This window comes from Diceros bicornis, chromosome 18 (genome assembly GCF_020826845.1).
Source record: "Diceros bicornis minor isolate mBicDic1 chromosome 18, mDicBic1.mat.cur, whole genome shotgun sequence".
Classification (NCBI taxonomy): Eukaryota; Metazoa; Chordata; class Mammalia; order Perissodactyla; family Rhinocerotidae; genus Diceros; species Diceros bicornis.
Genome location: NC_080757.1, coordinates 21,968,116 through 21,991,480, shown reverse-complemented (window position 1 = coordinate 21,991,480; position 23,365 = coordinate 21,968,116). Strand labels below are relative to the sequence as shown.

The window sequence follows — 23,365 nt, the reverse complement described above, 5'->3', positions numbered from 1 at the left end:
CGCAGCTCTCCAGCACCATGCACTTCTACAAGCAATGGGAATGAACTGGGGCATGGAGAGTCCCAGCAGTTACTTCTGAAAATTGCTTGAAATCCCTCTAGAATCCTGGAATTTTATTAATAGAAGGGTCCTTGTAGACTTTTCCTGCCTTTTAAGCAAGGCTGACCCATTCAGACAGCCCTCCGTTAGCCATCCCTAAGATGTGGCCCTCCAGTGGAAGCTGGTGTTTGAGACAGACCTTGAAGTCCCATTCCCCTCTCCACTTGAACTCAGCTCCCCCTTGTAAATAGTGATAACTGTAATAAGCATGGACATCTATATGCCAAGCACCCAAGCTCGTTTAATCCTCACGACAACCCTGTGAGATAAGTCCTACCTCCCATTTTACAGATGAGAAAACCAAGGCTTACAGAGGTTGAGAGCCTTGCTCAGGTTCACACAGCTAGGAAGCAGTGGCATATGCCCCTGAGCCCAAAACTCATGCCGTCTCCAGTTCAGACTACTTTCCAAAACGGTGATTCCTTATGCTGACTTGGACCCTCCCCTCATTCCACTCGCCTTCCCCCAGGTTTAGGGGCCTTCCTAGATACCTTGATATCTGCCCTACCTCACTCGCAGCATCTCCCACTGTCTGGAATGAGGATCTCTGGCTCCAGTTCCTGGGTCTTGGGAATCCAGCTCTCTTCAGAGCCTCAGGAGTGCCGGACAGGCTTGCCCATTCCCCTCCCTTGGGAGGGAAAGGGTGAGGACCCCAACCAAGGTTAACTGCTTCAGTCCCCTGCTCTTGGCAGTATCCTCCAACATCCCAGGTCCTCGGGGTGGGGGTGGGGGGCATTGGAGGACGCACATGGTATTTGCATAAATACTTCTAGTAACAGAGAGCTCGCTGTCTCCCAACGCAGCCCATTTGATTCATCTTTGTTTAATAATTAATATATATCTGTTTTTATTATGGAAAATTTCAAACATATACAAAGCAAACAGAATAGTGTCATGAACCCCATATGCCCACCATCCAGATCCAACAATATTAACATTTTGACATTCTTGTTTCCTCTGTACCTCTGCTCATCCCTATCACTTAACGGATGATGGTGGTGATGATGATGATTTAACATTTCCTCTCTGTTGTGGTGAAATTTATGTATGTTGAAATGCACAGATCTTACCTGTACTGTTTTGATAAATGGATACACTTGTGTAACCCATATCATGATATAGAATATGTCCATCTCCCCAGAAAGATTATTCTTGGACACTTTAATTAAGTTCTTTTCTTACATCCAACCCAAATCCTAGAACTTCTCCACGGCTGTACAGAATAAGTCTGTTCTGTCTTTCAGATGATATCCCCTCAAATGTTTGCAGATAGCAGTCATGATCCTCATTAAGTCTGCTCTTTTCCATTCTAAATACCCCCAGTTCTTCCAGCCATTTCTTCTTTGTTTTTGGAAGACGGGGAACTGGCCGCTGACATTGATACGAGGAGGCCTGGTTTCCTCCAAATCTCTTCCCAGCCCACCCAACCTGGAGCCATGAGGATAGCCAAGGTTTGCTTTGGGAGGTCTTGCCCACTTGCTCAAGTTTCTACTTTGAAGAAACCTGGCTCATGGGGTGGGGCCATCCAGGTGTACTCACTTTATGAGCCTTTGGACTGCTGAGTTGTGTGCAAATTTATCCTTCTTTATAAAGCAAATTGCAGCATTATTTCTTTCAGTCATTCCCTTGTAATTTAATCATTCACTCAACAAACTTCTATTGAGTGCCTATGCTAAGCTAGGCCCTCTATAGACCACTTGGATAAATAAGTAAGACATGGTCCCACAGTTTGGGGATGGAGCAGAGATAGACAACGAAGTGGATGCATTCATTTACAGCATTTATTGGTTACCTGCTAAGGCCCTGGAACTAGGCAGATACAGGGCATATGGTAGCATAGTGGATGTCACCCCTGCAGAACTGAGGCCCTCCCCTGCCCAGCGACTTTGAGTCTTGGCAGCTGACAGCTCTCCACTCTGGAAATTCCCTCTCGGGGAATTGCCCTCTAGCGTATAGAGGTACCTCACCCAGGGTTCTGTCCTCTCCCCGGGGGTGGGCCAAATGCAGTGGGGGCACAATAGCTGGCCCCTTGTCTCAATCAAAACAACTCAGAAGGGCCACCCCAGCTCCAGAGCTCCCCGTGGGTCGGGGGGCCTCTACTGCAACTGCATGGTGTTGAGCTTCTCTCCCTCCTTCGCTGTGTCACAGGTGTGATCCGTGCATGTGGGTCTCGAGAACACTGCCCAATAAACCTCCTGCACGCAAGTCTCCATCTCCAGTCAGCTTCCCAGTGAACCCAGAGAGTGAGCAAAAGCCAGACAGCCTAGAGCTCACAGCCCGGTGTGGAGAGATGGACGTCAATGAGATGCTCACACAAATACACAAGGGATGGGGGCTTGAAGGAGAAGTAGAGGGTACCACAGAAGACCCAACTCTAGTTCAGAGGAGCCAGCTAAGGTCTGGAGTTCAAGTACAAGTTAGACTCTCTAATGTGATGGGATGGAGGTGACACAGGGTGCTGTCCAAGCCCCGAGGAGGGCACCTCACCCATTCTGAGGAGAAGCGTGGGTAGTCAGGGAAGGCTTTCGGGAGGAGGTGTTGCCAGGCTGAGGCATGAAGGATGAGGAGGAGTTAGCTGGATGAAGGAGGGGGAAGGGTCCTGAGCAGAGGAATCAGCACATCTGCCAGCACGGAGGTGTGGAGCAGCATGGCACGTCTGGAGAAGGGCAGAACTGGGCAGAGCTGACTCATGAGAGTCAGAGCCTAAAGAGAAGAGCCTGGAAGAAGCTGTGTGGGGCTCAGGCATCTTTGTATGTCAGCCCAACCAAGGGGTTTGCAGCCATGGAAGGGTTTAAGTAAGGGAGTTTGCTTTCCAGAAAGATCCCCCTGGCTGCTATGTGGAAAATGGAGGTGGAAGGGAGGCAGGGCAGGGAGACCATGCAGGAGGCTGTGGTGGTTAACCAGGTGAGAGATGAGCAGCACCACCCTGGGGCATGGCCAGAGCTGCAGGGGCTGAGAGGAGGAAATTATCTCGAGGGATATTTTCAAAGTAGAACCTACAAGACTTAAACCCTCAAAAAGCTGCTAATCCGCCCCCCTCTATTCTCTGGTTTAGGGGAAAGGGTTCTGGAACTTCAGCTGAACTTTTGGGATACAGCAAAGACTCATATTGTTAATCAGTGACACGGCTGAGACACCCTGGAGAGCCTCATGCCACCCCTCTGCCATGCCTAGGAAGCAGTTGGCACTCACAAGGTTTCACGTACGGGCTTGCAATGAGTCTAATTTATATTCAGGCCTGTTGGAACATGCTCAGGTGCAAATCTTAGGTTTTGCTCCATTGCTGAGAAATATTAGGATGTATTTTTTGGGGGGTCACTGTTTTTTTGGGGATACACAGAACCCAAGCTTCTTCATCGGGCAGATGGCTCTACCTCTGACTTGCTGCATGGCCTTGAGTGAGTCATTTAGCCTCTCTTGGATTCTGTTTCCTCTTCAACAACAGGAGTAATAGTAGCATTGCTGGGAGGTTAGAATGGGATCATGTGTGTGAGCTGGCACAGCACTTGACACATAGCAGGCACCCAGTCTCAATTATCCCTCTAGAGGAGATCTTTGGCTATTATCAGGAACCCCCAAAAGCACTCACCTAACTCTCGCTTACCCCCCTTGCACCCCAGAAGAACGGACAGTTGACAGAGCTGGAGACACGGCAAAGCCTATTAAGGAACTGACATTTGAGCCCCCAAACAGCTCTTCAGAGCTCACCCTGGGTTGGCACATCCATCATTTGGTCCCCACGGCATCTCTGTGAGGCAGGTGTGGCCGGTCCATTTGACACAGGAGAAAGCAGAGTCACAGAACCAGAAACTGGAAGTGCCTGGACTTCATTCCATCTAGCCCTGAGAGGTATTATGATCCCCATTCTTCAGATGAGGAATCGGAAGGTCAGAGAAAATAAGTAACCGGCTCAAGGTCACACGGCTCAGGACTGATAGAACTGGAACCCACACTTGGATCTGTCCTGGTAAAAAAGCCTGTGATCTTTCACCACTCCACGATGCCTCTGCAAGTCACTCACCCTCTCTGAGCCTCAGTTTCTTCATCTGTAAGTGGGACAATAGTGTCCGTTTGGCAAGCTTGTTGTGAGAACAGGTGGCCATGGCACTTTCATCTTGAGTGTCTCTCTCCTGTCTTCATCTGACTTTGTCTGGAGTGGGGACGGGACTATGGGACTAGGACGAGGCACGCAAGGCTCCTGGGCTGCAAAATTTAAGGAGGCACTCACTCCCAGGTGAGCGGAGTGCAGCCCTCGGAAGTGAGTGCCTCCTTAAATTCCACGCCCTGGCACCACAACTGCCTCCTGAGGAGAGGGAGTGGGGCTGGGGAGCAGGGGAGCTGGAGAAGACAGGAGAGGCAGGCCGCAGGGCCTGCTGATGTGAAAGCAGTAGCTGGAAACAGGCCCCAGTACAAATGCACACGGCTCAACAGGAGCAAAGGGCGGGAATGAAACTACACAGGTGGACCTTACTTCGTGTACTTGTTCCCCAAGAGTTGCGTTCTGTAAATTGACGTGCGTGAATCAATGATGGTTTTACAGTTACTCTGTCTCCTTGAGGATCTGAAGCTGTTTCATCTCCATTTCTACGCCGACAGCTCATGAACTACCTGAGGGCAGTGTCCATGTCTTATTTATCTTTGTATTCCCAGGACCTTCCAGGGTATTTGACACGTAATGCTTGCCCATTCAATGTTGAATGAACTAAAGAATGCTTTGCCTTTCATTTTGAAAGCCCCTAATCATCTTAGGTCCTTTGATCCTTCCATCATAAGTCAAGGAACTATGGTACAATGAAAATCACAGTCTCCTAGGAGTCTAGTCCACCAATCTGAGACAGCAGGACCTGGGGATGCTCAGTAAAGATTGGCCCCACCCTAAAAGCTAGTAAATGGCAGAATCAGGGTTTGATTGGAAAGCTTTTGCTCGCTCCACTATCGTGCAGGGGCCAAATCTGAGCAAGATTTTTGAAATATGCAAGGTCCCACCTCTGTCTCTGTCACCAACTAAAAGTCTCTCCTACCTAAACCCACAAAATTATGCCCCTCATATTGCCCTATGGCACCTGCCCAAACCTTCCCCCACTTTCAGGCACTGCCCCTTATTACAGAACGACTGGCACCACCAGCAGAACTTACGTTCTTCTGCCACAGGGATGGCAAATAGGATTCATCTCACTTGCCAATTCCAATAGACTCATAGGCGCAGCCGGAAGGGTTGGGCTGAGAAAAACTGAGACTCAGAAGAAAGAGTGCTGTGATCAATCAGTCATATCTGCTCTGGACCTAGGAAGGAGGGTGGCATCATGCATGCTGTGTATCAGTCAGCAGGCCTTAATTCCACATGTCAGGAAAGCAATCTGATTAAACTACTGAAAACCCTCTGCATTTGTGAATCTGCGATGGCTTTGAACATTCATAACCCAAGCTCTGCTACTAAAATTACAAGCCTACTCAACCTCCAAGACCAGCCGTGGGGAAGAACTAGAAGACAATAACATTTTCTGACCAGTTCCTGGAAAAACTGAAACGTGTTTTTAATGAGAAAACACGAAATCAGTAAAATGTGGTATGAGGATTTCAGTGCTGTGGGAGTAGTTACCTATTTGACCTTTTCTTGATGGGCTTTTAGCATCAGCATGCCTTGGGATTGTTTTCAGCCCTGGCATTAATTGGAACATTTGCTTTTCCTCTGTAAGCATCGTAAACCTTCATTTGGTTTTCACTGATGCATCATTTTCAATGCAGCCCTGTAAAATAATGCGAAATGAACCGGGAACACAACAGAACCCATTATTGATCCTCTCCTTTCCCCTCCCCCATCCCACACCTGCGCAAAGGAAGGGCGATTCCCAGAAGATGTGTAGTGAGGTAAGTGCAGGGAGTGACATGTGTCTTATCTCAGGGTTGGTCATCCACGTATAAAACACACTCTCAGTGGGAGGGTGAAGCCTACCCAAGCCCCCCGGATGGGTGCTGATAAGGTGAGGAAAAGTGAAGTTCAGCTAAGCAGAAACATCCAGCCAGGGTGATACAAACTTCTTACATAGGAATACCCAGGGAATGTTCCAGAAGGGATCTGTGCACGGCCAGAGGAAAACCAAACAGGTACCTATTCCTGTAAGTCCAGAAGTGGACACAGGGCTGTAGTCACAGGATCAAGCAAGCGACCGTAAAAAGAACTTGTAACAGAGACCATGAACCCAGAAATCGCATCCTGTAGGAGTACAGATTTCAGAACTCAGGTACAGAATATCTAATAATAATTAGTAGTAGTAGTAGATTTTAGTTAATTTTATTATGCGAGTACCCTCTGCCAGGCACTTTGCATCCATTATCTCATGAGTAATCAGAATGTAGACTAAGATGTGCCCTCTGTGGGCTCCCAGCCCAGAACAGCCCAGTGTGGCAGGACTCAGTGAGCAGCAGGAATCATGTCAGTAGGGTTAGAAGGAGGGAGGGGAGCCAGCAGAGGGAAATGGACGGTTTGTGGCCACACTTTCTCCTCCACTTTTTCTGGGCTTCTGCCCTCCTTGAAAGCTAGGAAGGCAGGAACCCCGCCTGGGCCCTGCTCCCCACGTCTGGCGACAGCTAAGAGGATGCTCTTTGCAATCTTGCTTGGCTCGCTAGAAATGTGCCCTTTTTATAAATCGATTTGCCTTGGCCCTGGGTCCCTCAGTTTGGCTTGGTGACCTGTTGGCAGTGGGCAGATCAGAGAGCCAGGCTTGGGGGTAGGGGCCTCTGAGACTGACACAGGTTTCCTTGGAGAGAACCAGATGCCAGCTCCTCTCAGTCACTGCATCTCCGTCTTTATAATTATCTACTACCTCGCAGCGAAGCTCTACTATTCACTGTGCACGGTGTCTGGCACGTAGTAGGTGTCCAGCCAATCTGTCTTCAAAATCCGTGTTCTTCCAGAAATCCTGCCCGCCTCTTAGTAGAGCCCATAGTTGTCCACCTGAGGGTATTAGGTTCTGGAAGCAGAAGAGAGCTGGAATGATGGGTGGATAGGCTCAGCAGGCAGCCGAAGGCTGGACTGGCACCACTGGCCTTCCTGACAGCATCAGCCTGGCCCTGCCAAGAGCAGGAGCCAGTCTAAGGGATCTGTCTCAACCTGCTAAATACCACTGGTGTCACCACCACTGTCCCTAGCGAGAATTCTGCGAGAGTCCCCTGAATCCCCCCATCACTGCCCACCAGGCAGCTTCCTTCTGTGCACTCCCACAGCACTTAGGACCACCCAGCATCAGTCTACAGGGCCACCCTCCCTCCCAGGCTGTTCCTAAAGGGTTGACGTATCCCTGTATCCCCAACGCCTGGGGCAGTGCCTAGAACACAAGGGGTGTTCTACAGATGTTCACCAAGCACATGAATGGATGAGGCCACGCATGTGGTCCCAGACGGAACAACATCTCAGATTCAATTTCCACGGCCAAATAACAACTCTTTCCCTCTCCTGCTCCTGCAGGGCTTACGCATGTTGCAAAACACAAACGTAAATGCTCCCTGCCTGGGCTGACGGGTTTTTATTTTCCTATAAAGCACTTTCAGACCTGTTATAACCCTTTTGATCTTTACAACAATTCTATTGGAAGGTGCTCCTACCAGTATTTCCAAGATGGAGGATCAAGATCCAAAGAGATGAAACGACTTTCTCAAATCAGTGCAGAGCCAGCACTGGAAGCTGCTTGGATCCCAATCCCATACTTGACTTTTCCTTTCACCTAGACACCTCCCATTAAGTGCCTACTATGTGCCAGGTAGGGGGCCAGGCACTGGGAATCCAGAGATGAAAATGACACAGCCCCTACTGCCCATGGGAGACAGAGAGTAGAGGACCTCAAACAGAAAGAGCAGACCCATTTGACACTTCCATCAAGCCCAGACTCCCACCAGCCCTCTTCCCCCAACCAGCCAAGCTGCAGTCCAACTGGAAAGGCTTCTGGTTCTCCACATCCGCTTCATAACCTCAAGTGGGGCCCGATTTGGGATTTTCACATGAGTTATCAGGAGGGATTCATACACAGGGACTCTCCAGATGAACAACTGGAGCATCTTCAAGGTGCCCCCTGCCTCCGCGAGCCGTCCGCCAATAGAACATTTGCTCACAAGAGGTTTGAATTGAAGAACACTCAGAGTCACTCGTCGCTCCCCTTCGTGCTGTTCTCCCAGCTGACAGACAGATTTGCTGTCACTTGATGCTCTTTTCTTCTGCCTGGTGCTCACACATCTCTTCCTCCACGGTCTGAAGCTCCCTGGACAGTCGCCCGGCAGAAAAGTCCTGGGCTGAGCTTCAGGCTTGGAGGGAGGAGACAGGAGGGCCTCTTAGTGAAACCAGCACAGGAAGTGTCACGTCCCGGCAGATGGGTGCCGGGGTGTGGAGGGGGGATCACATTACCAAATCATACATTCAAATAATGCTAAGCGTTCCTCTAACAACCCATACATATAAAGGGAAAAGTCAGGCGAACCACTCTGTAGTTGTAGGGCCTTGGAGAAAGCATTTAGCCTTGCAGAGCCTCCGTTTCCTCATCTGCAAACTGGGGAGAATAATACCTACATCAAAGGACTTTGTAAGACTTAAAAGACAGAAAGTGTATAAAGCGATTGGCACAGCGCCCAACTCGCGGTAAATGCACAATGGTTGTTTATGCTTCTCTTTCCCCCCAGAAAAGTAGCCTCTAGGAGAATGATATCAATGATGTTCTAAAAGAGAAGGCGGCCTCCTGGTTGGGAAGAGGGGACAAATGGTTACCGAGGGGCCGTGTTCCCCTCATCTCTTCGTTCACCTGCCACATGGAGGTGCTTTCACGGGCATTTGTTGAAATTGTCTTTTTAATCTCATTATGGGGAAAAGCACAGTCATGCAACAGTGCTTGGAACATCACGGGTTCCTGTTGCAGGAACAGATGAACGAACAAGCAGATTTTCTAATGAGACAGTCTTTGCCTTCAAAGAGCTGAGCTTCTAAGGCAGCCTCCTTCCGCATCCATCCCTCTGCTGTATTTAATTTTCAAACACGTTAATCGCAATTCAGAAAACAAAAGGCAGATTCATTTTGTTGACTGGAAGCCTGGTAACCCATTTGACAGACTTTTTCGCTTCCCAATTGCATGAAAAGTGCTTGAGGAGTTTGAAAGAGAAAAACAAAACAAATGAAACTAAATGGTTGGGCTTCACATGCACATTATCTTGAAACGTATGAGAAATTTCAGTAACTCGTTGAGCAGAAAGCTCAATCAACTCGGGGAGGAAAAAAGGCTGAGTTTTAGAGGCGTTTTGGAGAAGTACGATTTCATTCCCTTCAAGTGTAATAAGCAAGAAGAGACAAGAAATCCACGGACTAAGAGAAGCCCGAAAGGTCAGGATTAATGAGTGGGTAGGAAGGTTTGCAGCTTTTGCAGGCCCAGCTGTGTGCTGGTAAGTGGATATTTCAACTGTCGTTAAGGGAGCTTAGACATAATTTATTTTCTTAAGTAGGTACATGGTGTAGAAATGTTGTTTGCACTATTTATTGGACCAGAAAACGGTGTCTTCATGGGTATCAGCTGTTCCTAACCTTTCCCAGCGAGTGTTCCACTTTGCATTTCCCAGACCCTGTCAAGCAGGCTGCCCCAACAGCACAGGCCAAGTCTGGACGCTGGCACCTGGGTCAGCAGCAGTTGCCAATCTTTCTCTTATTTCCCAAATGCAGTGCCCCAGGAAGGGGATCCTAGCCGTTATCTCCAACCCCTGGCATGTGCACAGAAGGCTTTAGAGGAAGAACACAGACCCAAGCCATCCCACCCAGGTCAGATCTCAGCTCTGCCCCTAAACTAGCTGTGTGTCCTGGAGCAGGTCACTTCACCTCTCTGGGCCTGAGACTCTCCATGTGCAAAATGAAACATTTGGGCAAGATTTTTGGTGCCTGCACTTTTCCAGGATTCCTCTGACTCTCAGATGCACCTCCCCCACCACTGGGTGGGAGAGCCCTGATGTTAGCAGCACCAATCTCACCAGTCTGCCGGGAACAGAGCAGGTTAGGAGGGGGCGTGGGTGTGAGCTGTAGCTACAAGGCACAGGGGACAAAGAGCACAGGCTTTGGAGTTAGGCAAAGGTGGATTTCACCCTGGATTCTCCACTTGCCAGCTCTGTGACCTGGTTCAACCTCTCTGGGCCTCAGTTTCCTTATCTGTAAAATGGGGATGATAATACCAACCTCACAAGCTGTTGCAAAACTTAGTGATGGCAAATATAAAGTAAATGGCACTGAAGGCACTCCAGGGAGAGCGGCCAGCCAGTCTGTGACTTCAGAGCTACTCTAAGAGCTACTGTAAGGCACTGAGACCCCCTTCCCCCTCCCCACGTCCACATTTCTTTGACTTAGAATGTGCCAACTTCAGATTGGTGCTGTTTGTCCACTGTGCCAATAATTGGTTACAATTCACTTGGAATTCAAATGTAGATTTTCAAAGTGGGTAGTATGCATCGAGCATCTCCTTCTCCTACAGAACTCCATGGGCCCAGTACCCTCATTGGCTGCCCTGGGCTTCCAGCAACTAGCTTCACATTATTAAGGAACAAGCAATCAGTGGCACATGGCAGTTTTAATCCCCTTGAACTACTTCAAGATGAGCTTGGTATGGTGGGGGCATAAGCAGAGAGGACAGGAACCCTCGATCCACCCATTCTTCAATTCATCTCTGACCTACCCCCACTCCCATAACCCAAATAACTTCTCTCTCTTTGGCTGAAAGGGAGAAACTAGTAACTTCCCCCTAGTATGGATTCATAACTAGTAAAGATGTCTATTATGTAATCTTTCAAACAAATCCATTTTCTTCTTTCATTCAGCCCCTACAAGCACATGGCAAGATAATCTTGCCCAATTTGCAGAGGAGGGAATCGGAATTGGGAATAGCAAATGCCATGTTCAGGGCCGCGGACTTGACAAGTAATGAACGAGCTGCCTTGATCCCATCCTGTCTGCCTCAAAATCCCATTGTTCCTTCCTTGTAACTTCTTTGGTGGTGAGGTCTCACCATGAGTCCCAGCTCTACTACCTGCCTCCTCTGCCGCCTCAGTCTCTTCAGCTGTAAAACGGGCATGTGATAATAAGATACCTCCCCATTAGGGCAGTTGGGACCATAATTAGGAAAGAGATAACACCTGTGAAAATGCCAAGCGGCACAGAGTGGAGGCTCAAGAGTTGTTGGTTTCCTTCCCTCCAACTTCATGAGGCCATTGAGAAAGTTAAAGCTTTATGTAGACAGTCTCCAAACTGTAATGCACCATGTAAATGTTAGCAGTGAAGATGATGGTCATGGGACCCATTATCTCAGAATCCCTCCTTCAGTCTTGGAGATTGGGGTTTGAAACGTAGACCTTTAATCCTTACAAACCAATCCAGCTAAGTGCAATTCTAGACTCTCAGCAACCCTGCAAACCCAGCCCTGCTATCCGTGATGGGGCTGTCAGCACTCACGGGGAGAGCAGAGAGATGCCTGGAAGAATGGCAGGTCTGAGGAAGCAGCAAGCTTGGCTTGACAGTCTGCACTTAAAGAAATTGTATTTTATGGCTGGGGGCGATAAGGCATAAATTTGAAGCATGTGTTGCACTTACACGTCGTTATTCCCCGAAATGGGGAAGAAGAGCTGCATCTTGTCCCAAGTTTGTTGCAAAACTGCGCTATGTGTAAATAGGTCTCAGGCCTTTGATGTTGAGCAGAGAGGAAAATCATCTTCTCCGAGAAGCCAGACAGGAGCGGCGGGCTGAGGGGCGCGGGCAGGGAGGCCGGCAGAGGCGTGCAGCCAACGTGCGCCTTGCTGTCTCTGAGCCCCCTTCTCCTGCCCCCACAAAGGTAAACTGTCTTAGTTCCTGAAAGGATTATTTCCTCTGATAACTTCACGGAGAAGCATTCCAAAATGCTGAGGCACAATTAAGCGAGAAGCTGAGAAGGCCACGGCAGAGAAAGGGAGGTGTGGGGAGCTGGGTGAAATGTCAGCATGAGCTCCTGCCAGGCCACCCAGCACGAAAGGGCGCCTCCCAGAGGTGGGCAAGGGGGTGGCAGGGAGCAGCGCCTTGGAGCCCATTCGTTCATTCCTTCGTGCGACAAAACAGACACGGTCCCTGCCTTCTGGAAGCTTACAGTCTAGTGGAAGACATGTCCAGCAAGTATCACATGAATGACCGTCGAGTTGATACACTTTGATATGCACCATAAAGGAAAAATACAGGGGTGTGAGGTTGTAAAACAAGGGGCCCCAATTTAAATGGAGGCTGGGAGCAGGGGCGGGGATGGTCAAGCAAGACTCTGAGGAAACAGCATTTAGGCCAAGGCCTGATCACAAGTTGGCCAGGCAAAGGGTGATGAGAGAACATTCTAGGAAGAAGGAATGGCATGTGGAAAGGCCCTGCAGGGGGAAGAGCTTGTTGCACGTTCCAGGAACTGAAGAAGCCAGTGTGTTTGAGGCACGTGAGAGAGGAAAGAGAGGGAGACTGGGTCGAACCACGCACGGCCCGGTGAGGATCTGGGAGTTTATCCTAAATGCACCAGGAATCTGCGGAAGGGTGCTAGCCCTCTTTATGGTGGTCCTGACTTTATAGAGAGCTTGGCCATCTCTCAGACATGGCTGCAGTCCCCCTCCAGCTCTCTGCCCCACACTCTTGTTGTCACCACTGCTGCCCACGCTCTGACGTGCGTCCATTCACACCTGGCAAGTGTGCACACTTTCCCAGCAACCAGCCCCAGGGGGAGGGGGCAGGAAAGATGGGACTGACACCAAGGGCACCTACAGGAGCTGCCAACTGGGCCTAGGATGAGTACCAGGCCTAGCAAGGGAGCCATTGAGGATGGGGAGCACATCTCTGTCACTCCCACAGCAAAGACCTGTTTGCAGCCTCCTCTGTGGGGCGACCTCAGTGGTGCCAGCCCAGGGCCCAGCAGAGAGCAGGTATGCAGTCAATGACCAGCTGAAAGGAGCAATCCCCTAGATCCTCCATCTCCTCTTCTAAGTGGGGAAACTGAGGGAGGCTTATATAAAGGAATGAACAGGCTGAACTAGGAGTCATTGTCCCAGATGGACTCTTCCTTGCTGTGTATCCTTGGGCAAGTCACTTCCTCTCTCCCAGGTCTCCATCTCCTGACCTGTAAAGTAAGATGGGTGGACGAGATGATCTCTAAGACCCCTTTCAGTTCTCCCATCTTGTCATCACCCTCAGAGGCTCAGAGAGGGTCAATACCTTTATCAAGGCTGCACACCATGTTTGTGACAGGGCTGGGCTGATGCCAGGAGTAGACACCACATTCTAATGCCAGCCCAATACTCTGAAGTTCAAGTACCAAATGGGGGGAAGGAGGGAGAAAAAATTTGCAAAAATCTGGTGCTAAGCTGAAACATACTTTTACTCACAAATAGCTTCATATAGATAGGTAAATTAATATTATAAACAATTTTGGAGACAGAGAGGATATTTCGTGTTTCTACAAAGAAAAGCTCTGTTGGAGCACCCCAGAAGTCACTCCAGATGTGTTCAACCCTTGGCAATAGAGGTGCTCACTGTAACATGCTCTTGTCTGTTCATTACAGTGGCTCCCAAGAGCGTCTCTGTGGGGGACAAGTTCGTTAGCCAAGTTCAGTTGCTATATACAGGAGGGATGATAAAGCTCGGTTTTTTGAAAAATCACTTTCCAGTTGCCCTTCCCCATGAAGCTGAGAAAGTAGGGCTTGGCTGCCCTGAAATAGTGCAGCTGGCTAGGGACTCTGAGCCATTCTGGACAGTGGAGAAAAATGGGGAATCTGGTGTTTTATTGGCCCTTCCTCAGGTCATGATGGTGGGTAGTAGGGCTTGTACTTCTTTGCAAGCCCCGGAATCCTTGCACATGGTAGGAGCACATGCATATGAATATCGATTGGCTGATGGGAAAAGCAAGGCAAAGGTCAACAGTATATGGCTCGGACACGTCTCAATGACAAAGACCCAGGACAGCCCACCCAGAAAGAGCATGTGTGTTAGAATCAGGAAGACATGGATTTGAATCCCAGCTTCTCTACTTCAGAGCTGTGTGACCCTAGGCAAGTCACTTAACCTCTCTGGGACTTGGTTTTCTCTTCTGCACAATGGGAGCAGCAATACCCGTGGTCATGGATGCAAAGGTTAAATGAGATCATATAGGTAAGCATCTAGCACAGTGCCTGGCCCATGGTGGAGGCCCCTCTCCCTTCCTTCCATCCACCCATCAAGATCTGCATGAGAAGGCAGCCTCCAGCCCTCAGCCCGCTATCTCCCTGCCCCTGCACTGAACAATGGGAAGCCAAAGAGCCTTCTGCAGCCTCCATGCTGTAGGAGGGGACAGTGCAGTGGAGTGTGGTCAGGGAGGTGACCTGGACCCGAATCTCAGGGGCTGCAGAAATCCTATACAGTCGGCCTGGCTCTCTTCCAGCCGGTTTTGCCAGATATAATTTGGCTTCAGTTCGAGGTTCCAAAGCAGTTATGTAATCATAATAACCCATAGCATTTGCAGAAAGCTTTAATAGTTTTCAAAGCACTTTTGCACTTATTACCTCAGTTGATCCTCTCAATAACCTTGAGAGGTAGGGAAGGCAAGGACTAGAACCCCCATTCTATAGATGGGGAAGTTGAGGCTTGGAAAGTTTATTTGGTTCACCCAAAGTCACACAACTAGTAAGTGGCAACATCAGACTTGGACAGAGATCTCCGTATTCCTTGCCCTGGGCTCTTCCCACACATCACACTCCATCCTTGTAATTATGCTTTCATCTAGCAAAAGTGGACTGAGTGCCTACTGTGTGCCAGGCAATGTAGTAAGTGCTGGGATTCAGAAATGAAAGGCAGAGTCAAGTTCAGGAGAGATGCAGGACCAGCTATTCAGTGCCACGTGATGGCTGCCATGGTGAAGGAGCAAGGGGAACAGTGAGGAGAGGTGTAACCCAACTTGGTCCAGGGGCTCAGGAAGGCTTCCTGTAGGAAGAGTTGCATCAATCCAGTCTTGGAGAACAGCTAGAGGTTGCCCAGGCAGAGAGCTAGAGGTTGTCCAGGCATAAAGAGGAATGAGACGAGTTACAGGCAGCAGAAGCAGCAGATAGAAAGCCATAAGTGTGGGAACCAGCAGGGTACATCTGGGGTGCTGCAAGTTGTTTGATCTGGCTCCACCCACCCAACCACTGAGTCATTCAGTCATTCATTCATTCACTTGATATATATTTCTGGAGCACCAGCACGTGCCAGGCGCTGTGCTGGCCACTAGGGATAGGTACGTCAGTGAGCAAGCAGATGTAGTCCCTGAACCTGTGGAGCTTACCTTCTAGCGGATTCCTGTGGACTCAGACGGGAAGCAGTAGCATGGATTAGGTGGTGGGCATCCCAGAAGGCTGGGTGTGAAGGGCCTGGATATTGGCCTAAGGGGGATGAGGGGCACTGATGGATTTTAAGCACAGGATTAAGAAGATCGGCTTGGCATTTCAGAAAGAGTGAGCTAAGTTATCTTAGAGGACAGGCTGGAGAAGGTTGTCTGGAACCCAGGAGCCCAGCTAGGAAACTGCAGCAGCCAGGCTTAAAAGGACCAGGTCCTAAGTTGCGGCAGAAGACAAAAGGCGCAATGCAAGGCAGATGCGGAGACAGTGCTGACAGGCCTTGCTGGGTAACTGGACATGGTGGGGAGGAAGAGGAAGAGTGGACAGCCACTCGGAGGGTCTGGCCTGAGCCCCTTGGCAAGTGGCAATGCTATTCCCTAGGACAGGGGTGCGGGAGAACCATCTGGTGAGGCAGGGAGCCTGAGGAAGACTTGTCCCACTGGGACATGCTGAGTGTCAGGGGTCTGTGGGTCCCCCTGAGGTCATGCTCATCAGGCAGTGGGATCCGTGCATCTGGAGCGCAGGAGAGAGCTCGGGGCTGGAGGTGCAGATTGGAGGGTGAAGGGCTTACAGGCGATCATTGACACTTGGAAGTGGACAGGACTGCTCAGGGGGAGTGTACAGAGGGAGAAGAGACCAGATCCCATTGCAACTAACCCCATAGCATGTCCAGATTTTTGCTTTGATGCCAGAATCCCACTTGGCAAAAGTCATGCCAGTAGCCAAGGCAAGGAATCTTTGGTCTCCAAGAGGGGTTGATTGTGATGGGCTATGGGGACTCTGACCTGCTGTGAGATTTCTGGGGTCTTGCCAATCTCTGGAGCCCAGCCTGAAGTCACACGTATGCTTCTCTCCCTCTCTCTTCTCTCCTTCAGGTGTTTACAAAATATGGGAAGTGTTACATGTTTAACTCAGGCGAGGATGGCAAACCTCTGCTCACCACGGTCAAGGGGGGGACAGGCAACGGGCTGGAGATCATGCTGGACATTCAGCAGGATGAGTACCTGCCCATCTGGGGAGAGACAGGTGAGCCGGGCACAGGGACAGGGCGGCGGGCGATGGTGGACGGGTGCAAGACTCTGAAAGGCTGGTTTGCCTCCAATGGGGTGTCTGGGCCCACCCTATGAAGGATTGCTCTCCCTCAAAGGTGATGCCGGCAAATGATAAGCTTATCCCTGGCATGGACTGCGATGCTCTGGGTTTCCTTGGATTGCACTGGGTGGGAGAGGGTAGATGATGGGAATACTGGAGAGTGAAGGCAGGTAGGCTGAGGGAGGAGTTGGGGAGGAGGCATGGAGGGAGGTTTGAATTAACAGGTATGTCTGGGCAGGTGGGTGGCTTGATTTCAAGATATGAGGAGGGAATGGACCAACCCCTTCCTCTCCCAGCCATCAGGAGTATCCCAACACAGCTCCAAGGCCCAGTGGAAGGAAGAGTGGGCTCCTCCCACTGGGGGAAGGTGGAGGGGCTGTGAGGTATGGCAAAGCCAAAGGGCACGGACTCAGGGACCTGGTACCATGCTTCTGTGAGCCCCAGGGGGCCCATGCATATAGGCCCCAAAGCTGATCTCATGCATTCATTAACTAATTTATTTATTTAGCAAACAATTCATTAGCCACGTATACTGTCTCAGGCTTTGTACCAAAGTGAGGACATTAAGGTGAAAAAGATTGAGTCCTTGATCACAGCCTAGAGGAGGAGACACACGATTACAGTCCAGTGTGACACGAGTGTGCCTGGTGCTGTGCAGGGAGGATGGCCTCCGCCTGGGGGGAAGGAGGGTTCAGGGCAAGCGTCATAGTGCATAGGATATTTGAGCAGGTTCTTGAGATTATCCTGGATTATGCAGTTGGGTCCTCATAAGAGGGGTGCGGGAAGGACAGAGAGAGGAGAAGGCAATGTGAAGATGGAAGCAGAGGTTGGAGTGATGTGGCCAATAAGCCTAGGGATGCTGGCAGCCTCTAGAATTTCACCAGGCTGAAAAAGTAAAGAGGTGCCCAAGAGTGGGACCGTGGGTGCAAAGGAGACCCAAAGTAAGATTAATGCTATTCAGGGCATAACAGGGAGGAGCTGGGAGGGAGGTCAAGAGATGGGCCTGCGAAGGCGCCACAGAGTAGGGTGTAGGGGAAATAAGATTCTGGCAGGAGGGAGGCCCTGGGTCCTCGGGTTGGAGCTGATGAGGAGGTGGAGGCCAAACAGCCCAGCCTCCACTTCTTGCAGCCCTCACCCCGTGATTCCTGCAGCCGATCCCCCCGATTCTGAGGTCTGGCCCTCACCATGTCCAGGCCTTTCAGGCTTCTGAGGGCAGTGAGGGCTTCCACCGCGGAGTTGACTGACTGCCAACCCTGAGCTCTCCCCATCCCACCACGCTCTCCCTTCCTCCCAGCATCTCTCGCTCGAGCACCCTGCTGTGGAGAGGTGAGCATGGCCACTCATTTCACGTTATGGTTAGTCCTCCGGCTCCTGCAATGGAAAAATAAAATGGCCACCACACACGTTCTTCCAGTAATGCCTTCTGGCAGCTCACCTCAGGCTCCAGACCCTCCAGACCTCATCTGCCACTTGCCGAGGACACACGTAGTTGATCCCACCCACTTTTCTAAATTCAGTACCCCTCCCCTCAAGCCCCAGATGCACATGGATGAAGGTTTGTGTTAGTGCCGAGCTCTGACATCCCTGAGAGCCGGCCGACAGAGCCTGGCTTTCCAGAACATTCCTGAGGCCAGCCTGTGTCCTGTGCCATGAGGCCTGTAGACAACTCTGGGTCCTGGGAGCTGGGTGTTGGTCCCCAAAGAGAAGCTCCGCCTTATGGACACCAGAACATATTTGCTTATTAAACCACAGTGGAAAAGGAGAAAAATAAGGAAATAAAAATAAGTCCTGGAGACCCCACACCCACGGCCTGCCAGAAGTTAGTTATGTCTTTCCATGGTTGTGTTGGATTTCCCACCCTGTTACCTTGATTCAGGAGTGAAAGCACATGTATAGACACACACACACACACACACACACTCTGACATTCACACTCACAACGTCAGGCACCCCCATCACAGACATCTTCACACAGCACAGCTCCCTGTGGGGTCTGGCCTTGGGTCCGAGCACTGGCTGCTGATAGAATGGGCTCCAACCACAGAGCCCACCCCAGGGAGTTCTTCCTCGTGAAGGCATGATGGTCAGAGCAGGAAAGAATCTCTGAGATCATCTATTCCTGCCTGAGGAGGGAGAACTGAGGCCTGGCAGGAAGCAATGATGTACTGGTAGTCACGCAGTGAATTCATGGCCAAGGCAGGACTCTACTGACCCAAGCTTCTTGACCGCCAATCAGCCCTAGTGGAGCATGAGCTGTACCAAGTCAGGACAAATCCATAATCGTGATTAAGGACCTGCTGTGGCTAACACCACGCAGGGCATTGTCAGGGATGCCAAAGACGCGAGACGAAGACTCTGCTTTATCGTCTCACTAGGACACGGAATCCACAAGAGAACTCCAGCCTCCCTCCTGCAGCTTGAGCTGTCCCTAGGGGATAGACCAGCACTGTTCACCTAAACAGTTTCCTCTGAGGTTGGGGAGTTGGGGAAGCAGGCTGTGTGAAGAAGGAGGGGGTTAAAGCAGGGGCGGGGGCCAGAAGAAACCGGTTAGAGAAGAAACTCATCTGTGCCGTCCAATTGAACTTTCTGCAGCAATGGAAATGTTCTCGATCTGCATTGTCGAATACGGTAGCCACAAGTGAGCATTGGAAATGTGGCCACTTGAGAGTGAGGAACTGCATTTTTAATATCATTTCATTTTTATTAATTTAAATTGCCACAGGGGGCTAGTGGCTACCATATTGGAGAGCACAGCTTCAGACTGCTCTGGGTGGCTTTTTGGATTTCTGCCTTTGCAGCCTCCTCCCACATCCTCTGGAGCCTTCTCCTCACCACAGCCTTCAGTGGTAGAGAGGGCTCTTTATCCCCACTTGCCAGGGAAGGTGACTTCACCCAGGCCACCCAACCAGGCCTCCTGAATCCTTACATCCAGGCTTCCTCCATTGTACCTTTCTTCAGGCTGAGAAGTCACTGAGCAATGAGCACCTCTTGGAGACTCAGATCACCCCAAAGCTGCTGTTTCCTGGGCTGGTGGGGAGTGAGCCTCATGTGGGTGGGAGTGAGGTCTACACACCTGCTGAAGGATGAGAGGTGGGCTCTGGCAGGTGAGGGATGCTTGTCCACGAGGCCCCCTGAAGAGGCATGGCCACATCTTGCTGCTTGGTCACTGCTCCCAGGGACTGTAGGTGCAGCGAGGCCTAGCCCTGCCGTGGTCCTCAGGAGGGAGGCAGCCTTCCGGACCTGCCAAGCCACATGGCCCCACAGACACCATCCTTCCTCCTTGGCATTCCCGTCTCTTCCCAATCCCCAGAGAAAGGAGCCCAAGTCCTTATAGGAGATATTTGGGTGATGATAGAGAAAAAAGGAATTGAAATATGGCTGTTGAGGGTGTCGCCACAGACAGCTTGATGACAGAGACAGGGCAGCAAGACAGGAAAGTGGCATTATAGAGTCAGACCCAAGATCAAATCCCCAGCTCTTCCTTTACTAGCTGTGTGACGGGAGACTCACTTTCCTCACCTGTAAACTAGAGACCAATAAAACCTGTCGACTTGACAGGATGGCTGGAGGGATCAAAAGAGAGCTCTCTGCGAACTGTAAACAGTGAAGGATGATAATGACAACCAGTAGATCGGGGGATAGTCAAACTGTCCCAGAGGCAGAGAATATTCCAGATATCCCGTACCTGTCACGAGGGTCCTGTAGCACCTCACCATCTGGAAGTCTCATTCTGCTCAAAGCAGAGTCTCTGATGCATTCTTGCCTCGTGGACAGCTTCATCTCTCAGAAATTTAAGGAAGCAGAGGGAGCCACTCCTCTGGGTGTAATTCTGACTGACAGGAAGGACCTTGGGCGCCAATGAGTGACTTAGGAAAAGGCACCCCCTTTGGGAAGACTCGGCCCTATGGGCTCTTGCTTAGCGAGAAGAGGATGACGACGAAAATTATCAAAAGTGTCTTTTCCTCTGGGCTGACAGTGCCCCACACCAGGATGCCCCCTTGGTCACACATCCTTGCACAGGGCACCCTGGAAGTAGGCCATTTTATAGAAGGCAAGCTCGGTCACACATGGACCTGGACACTATCCCCCAAAATGGACCCTATGGAATGTCAGGAGTTTGCGATATTACATGTTACAGGAATAGAAAGCATCTGGTTAGACAAAGTCGAACGCTTTATTCACTGTAGGAATTATTTAATATGCTGCCTCAAGAATCTCCAAGATAGGAATATCGCATGCAGTATTATTTCCCAAATGCCTTTGACCATGGAAACCTGCTTTCTCATGGAGGAGCTCACAAAACAGAAAAAGGACAGAAAAGCTGTCCTAGACTATACAAGTGCAGATTTCACGGCCAACGTTTTCTAAAGGAAATTAAATTGAAGGCAGGTGGGAGGTTGTTAAAAATGAAACTCGGTGTAGATGCCTCTGAGTAACTTCAAAGATAAAAGAAATAGGCAGTGGGTTATCTAGGTTGCCCATAAAAGAAACTGGATTCAAACAAGCTTAGGCGTAAAAGGAATTGTATTGCCCCTAGAATCCGAGGCAAGCTTCAACAACCAAACAGTGGGAGGGCAAGGATGCAGCATCAGAAACAACTGGAACCAAGGGCTCCTGCCCCTGGATCTCTCGCCCCTTCTCGCCTCTCCTCTCTCTGAGTTGCTTTCATTCTCTCTCACTAGAGACAGGCTTTTTCCACATATGGATATTTTTTCACACATGGCTCCCAATAGATTTGTATTTCACACGTCCTACTGCCAGCAAGAGACTGTTCTGACTCTCGCACTGATCTCTTATTCAAAAAAAAAAAAAATAGAGAAGGTAATCATTGGCCCAGCTCAGTCAGGTTCCCGCGCCTGGACCCATCAGTGACCAGGGGAGTGAGTTCATGGAGGGACTTGAGAGCCCTGAAGAAGCTGGCTGGATGGTGGCTGGGGAAGGAGTTCCCAAGAGGTAGTCCCATGAATGGCAGTGCTGGGGGAGGTAGGGCTGGGGGTGAGGGTTGGGGTGAGTTACTTCTGAGGAAACCAGAGTCGGTGTACAGAGAGCTCTCTAATGAGCTCAGATTCCAAATGGACAGGTCAAAAGTTGGAAAGACTGTAAATAGGGCTCTCCCTTTCTCATCTGCCTGTATCCCTCATTCACCCTGATGCAAAATATACTTTTTACCAAATATAATCTGCCTTGATTTCCCCAAATCCTAGTTTTATAGAAAAGTGAATTCAATGTTATATTTTTGAGCAAAGGAATTGTTCTGAGAGCCTATGCCATAATAGAGGTAAATATCTGCCCCCTTATTATCCCTCCAGCCTCATCACCTCCTACCGCCCCATCATTCGCTTGGCTCCAGCCACGCTCGTGTGGCTGGTTCACTGGCTTCGCTGTGGCTTCTTGAACACTCCAGGAACAATCTTACTTCAGGGCGTCTGCATTCTCCATTCCTTCTGCCCAGACTTCTCTTTGCTCAGATATCCCCGTGGCTAATTGCCTCACCTCTGTCAAGTCTCTGCTTAGACATCACCTTCTCGGTGAGGCCTACCCTGACTACCCTGTTTCAAATTGCACCCCACCCCACTCCTCACTCCTCCTTATCTGCTCTGCTTGTCTTTTTTTCCATGACATGTGTCACCTCCAAGTATACCATATCATTTATTTGTTTTTTGTTGTCTATCCCCTTCAACTGACACATGCGCACCAAGAGGTGAGGGGTCTTGGATTGTCTGGCTCACTGATGTATCCCAGGGCAATAAATATTTGTTGAGAGAGAAAAAAAATTGCTGTAATTTTACACACTGATGGGGCCAGGATGAGGGAAAAACTAATATTAATGAGTAGCTACTAAGTGCCACACACATTCTATCCCGCGAGTCCCCCAGTTTCCCTGCTACCAAAGTGTTATAATCCCCACTGAAAGACAAAGAAACTGGGGCCCAGAGAGGCTGAGTAAGCTTCCCCAGGATGCACACCTCATCAGGTGGTTGAACCAAGCTGAAAACCCACTTAGGACCCCAAAAGTGATGCTCCTTCCACTACATTCCTTTAATGTTCAGAATGTGATTGTAAAAGCACTGCTGTGAAAATAGCTCAGGAAAAAAAGGCTCGAGTGACATCTCTGGAGAGAGAATGGCATATAATGATAGGTCTGTTGTAGTTCTTTTCTATTTTTCCTCTCTTCTTTTTTCAATAGCAGAATTCTTGTATTGAACAAAAGCTTTAGCACAGCCCCAATATATACAAAACAGAGAAAGGTAGAGCTGCTCTGGTTCAACTGGAGATGGGAACCCCAGTTTGCTTTCTCCTTGCTCCCTATGGCTGATCGTGGGACATTCCCTGAGGAACCCTAGGGCTCCAAGGAACCCAGTTTGAAAACTATTGGATGGGAGGCTGATGCTATTGGGATGCAAACAGTGTTGGGTGGTTCTGTGGCTGTGTATATGCCAGAGACCAGCGCTAAGCATCTCTCCCCCTTCTCCTGGGATGGTGACAGGAGCTCAGGATGTGTCTGCAGAGCTCCAGAGCCCTGGGGAAGTTGACAGTCTAGATTTCTCATTGAACATGGTGGGTAGAACATAAGTGTTTATGGAGGCTCCATCCTCAAACCCCACTTAAATGGCAATCAAGGATTTTTTTTTTTTTAAGTATAAACCCACAAGGATAAAGAGGATGGGAGAGTTGACAACAGAAGATGTCAGTAAATTTTTGGAAGGTGGAAAGCAGATGGTATCTGACTTGGCAGGGCTGAAGGCTGAAAGATGAGGGTCTACACTGGGAAGCCAACTAAAGCCAAACAGTTCTCAGCATAGCAACCCCAGAAAGGATCAGG

General features: G+C 49.8%; 1 protein-coding gene across 2 annotated transcripts in view; it reads left to right on the top strand.

Annotated features, from left to right (window-relative positions):
* ASIC2 (acid sensing ion channel subunit 2) overlaps positions 1-23,365 on the top strand; it is a 991,167-nt gene that overhangs the window by 889,428 nt on the left and 78,374 nt on the right. For both annotated transcript variants that reach the window (XM_058560359.1, XM_058560357.1), the window contains exon 2: positions 16,326-16,476. In XM_058560359.1, the coding sequence (XP_058416342.1) occupies positions 16,326-16,476 (151 nt within the window). The remainder of the gene's footprint in view (positions 1-16,325; positions 16,477-23,365) is intronic.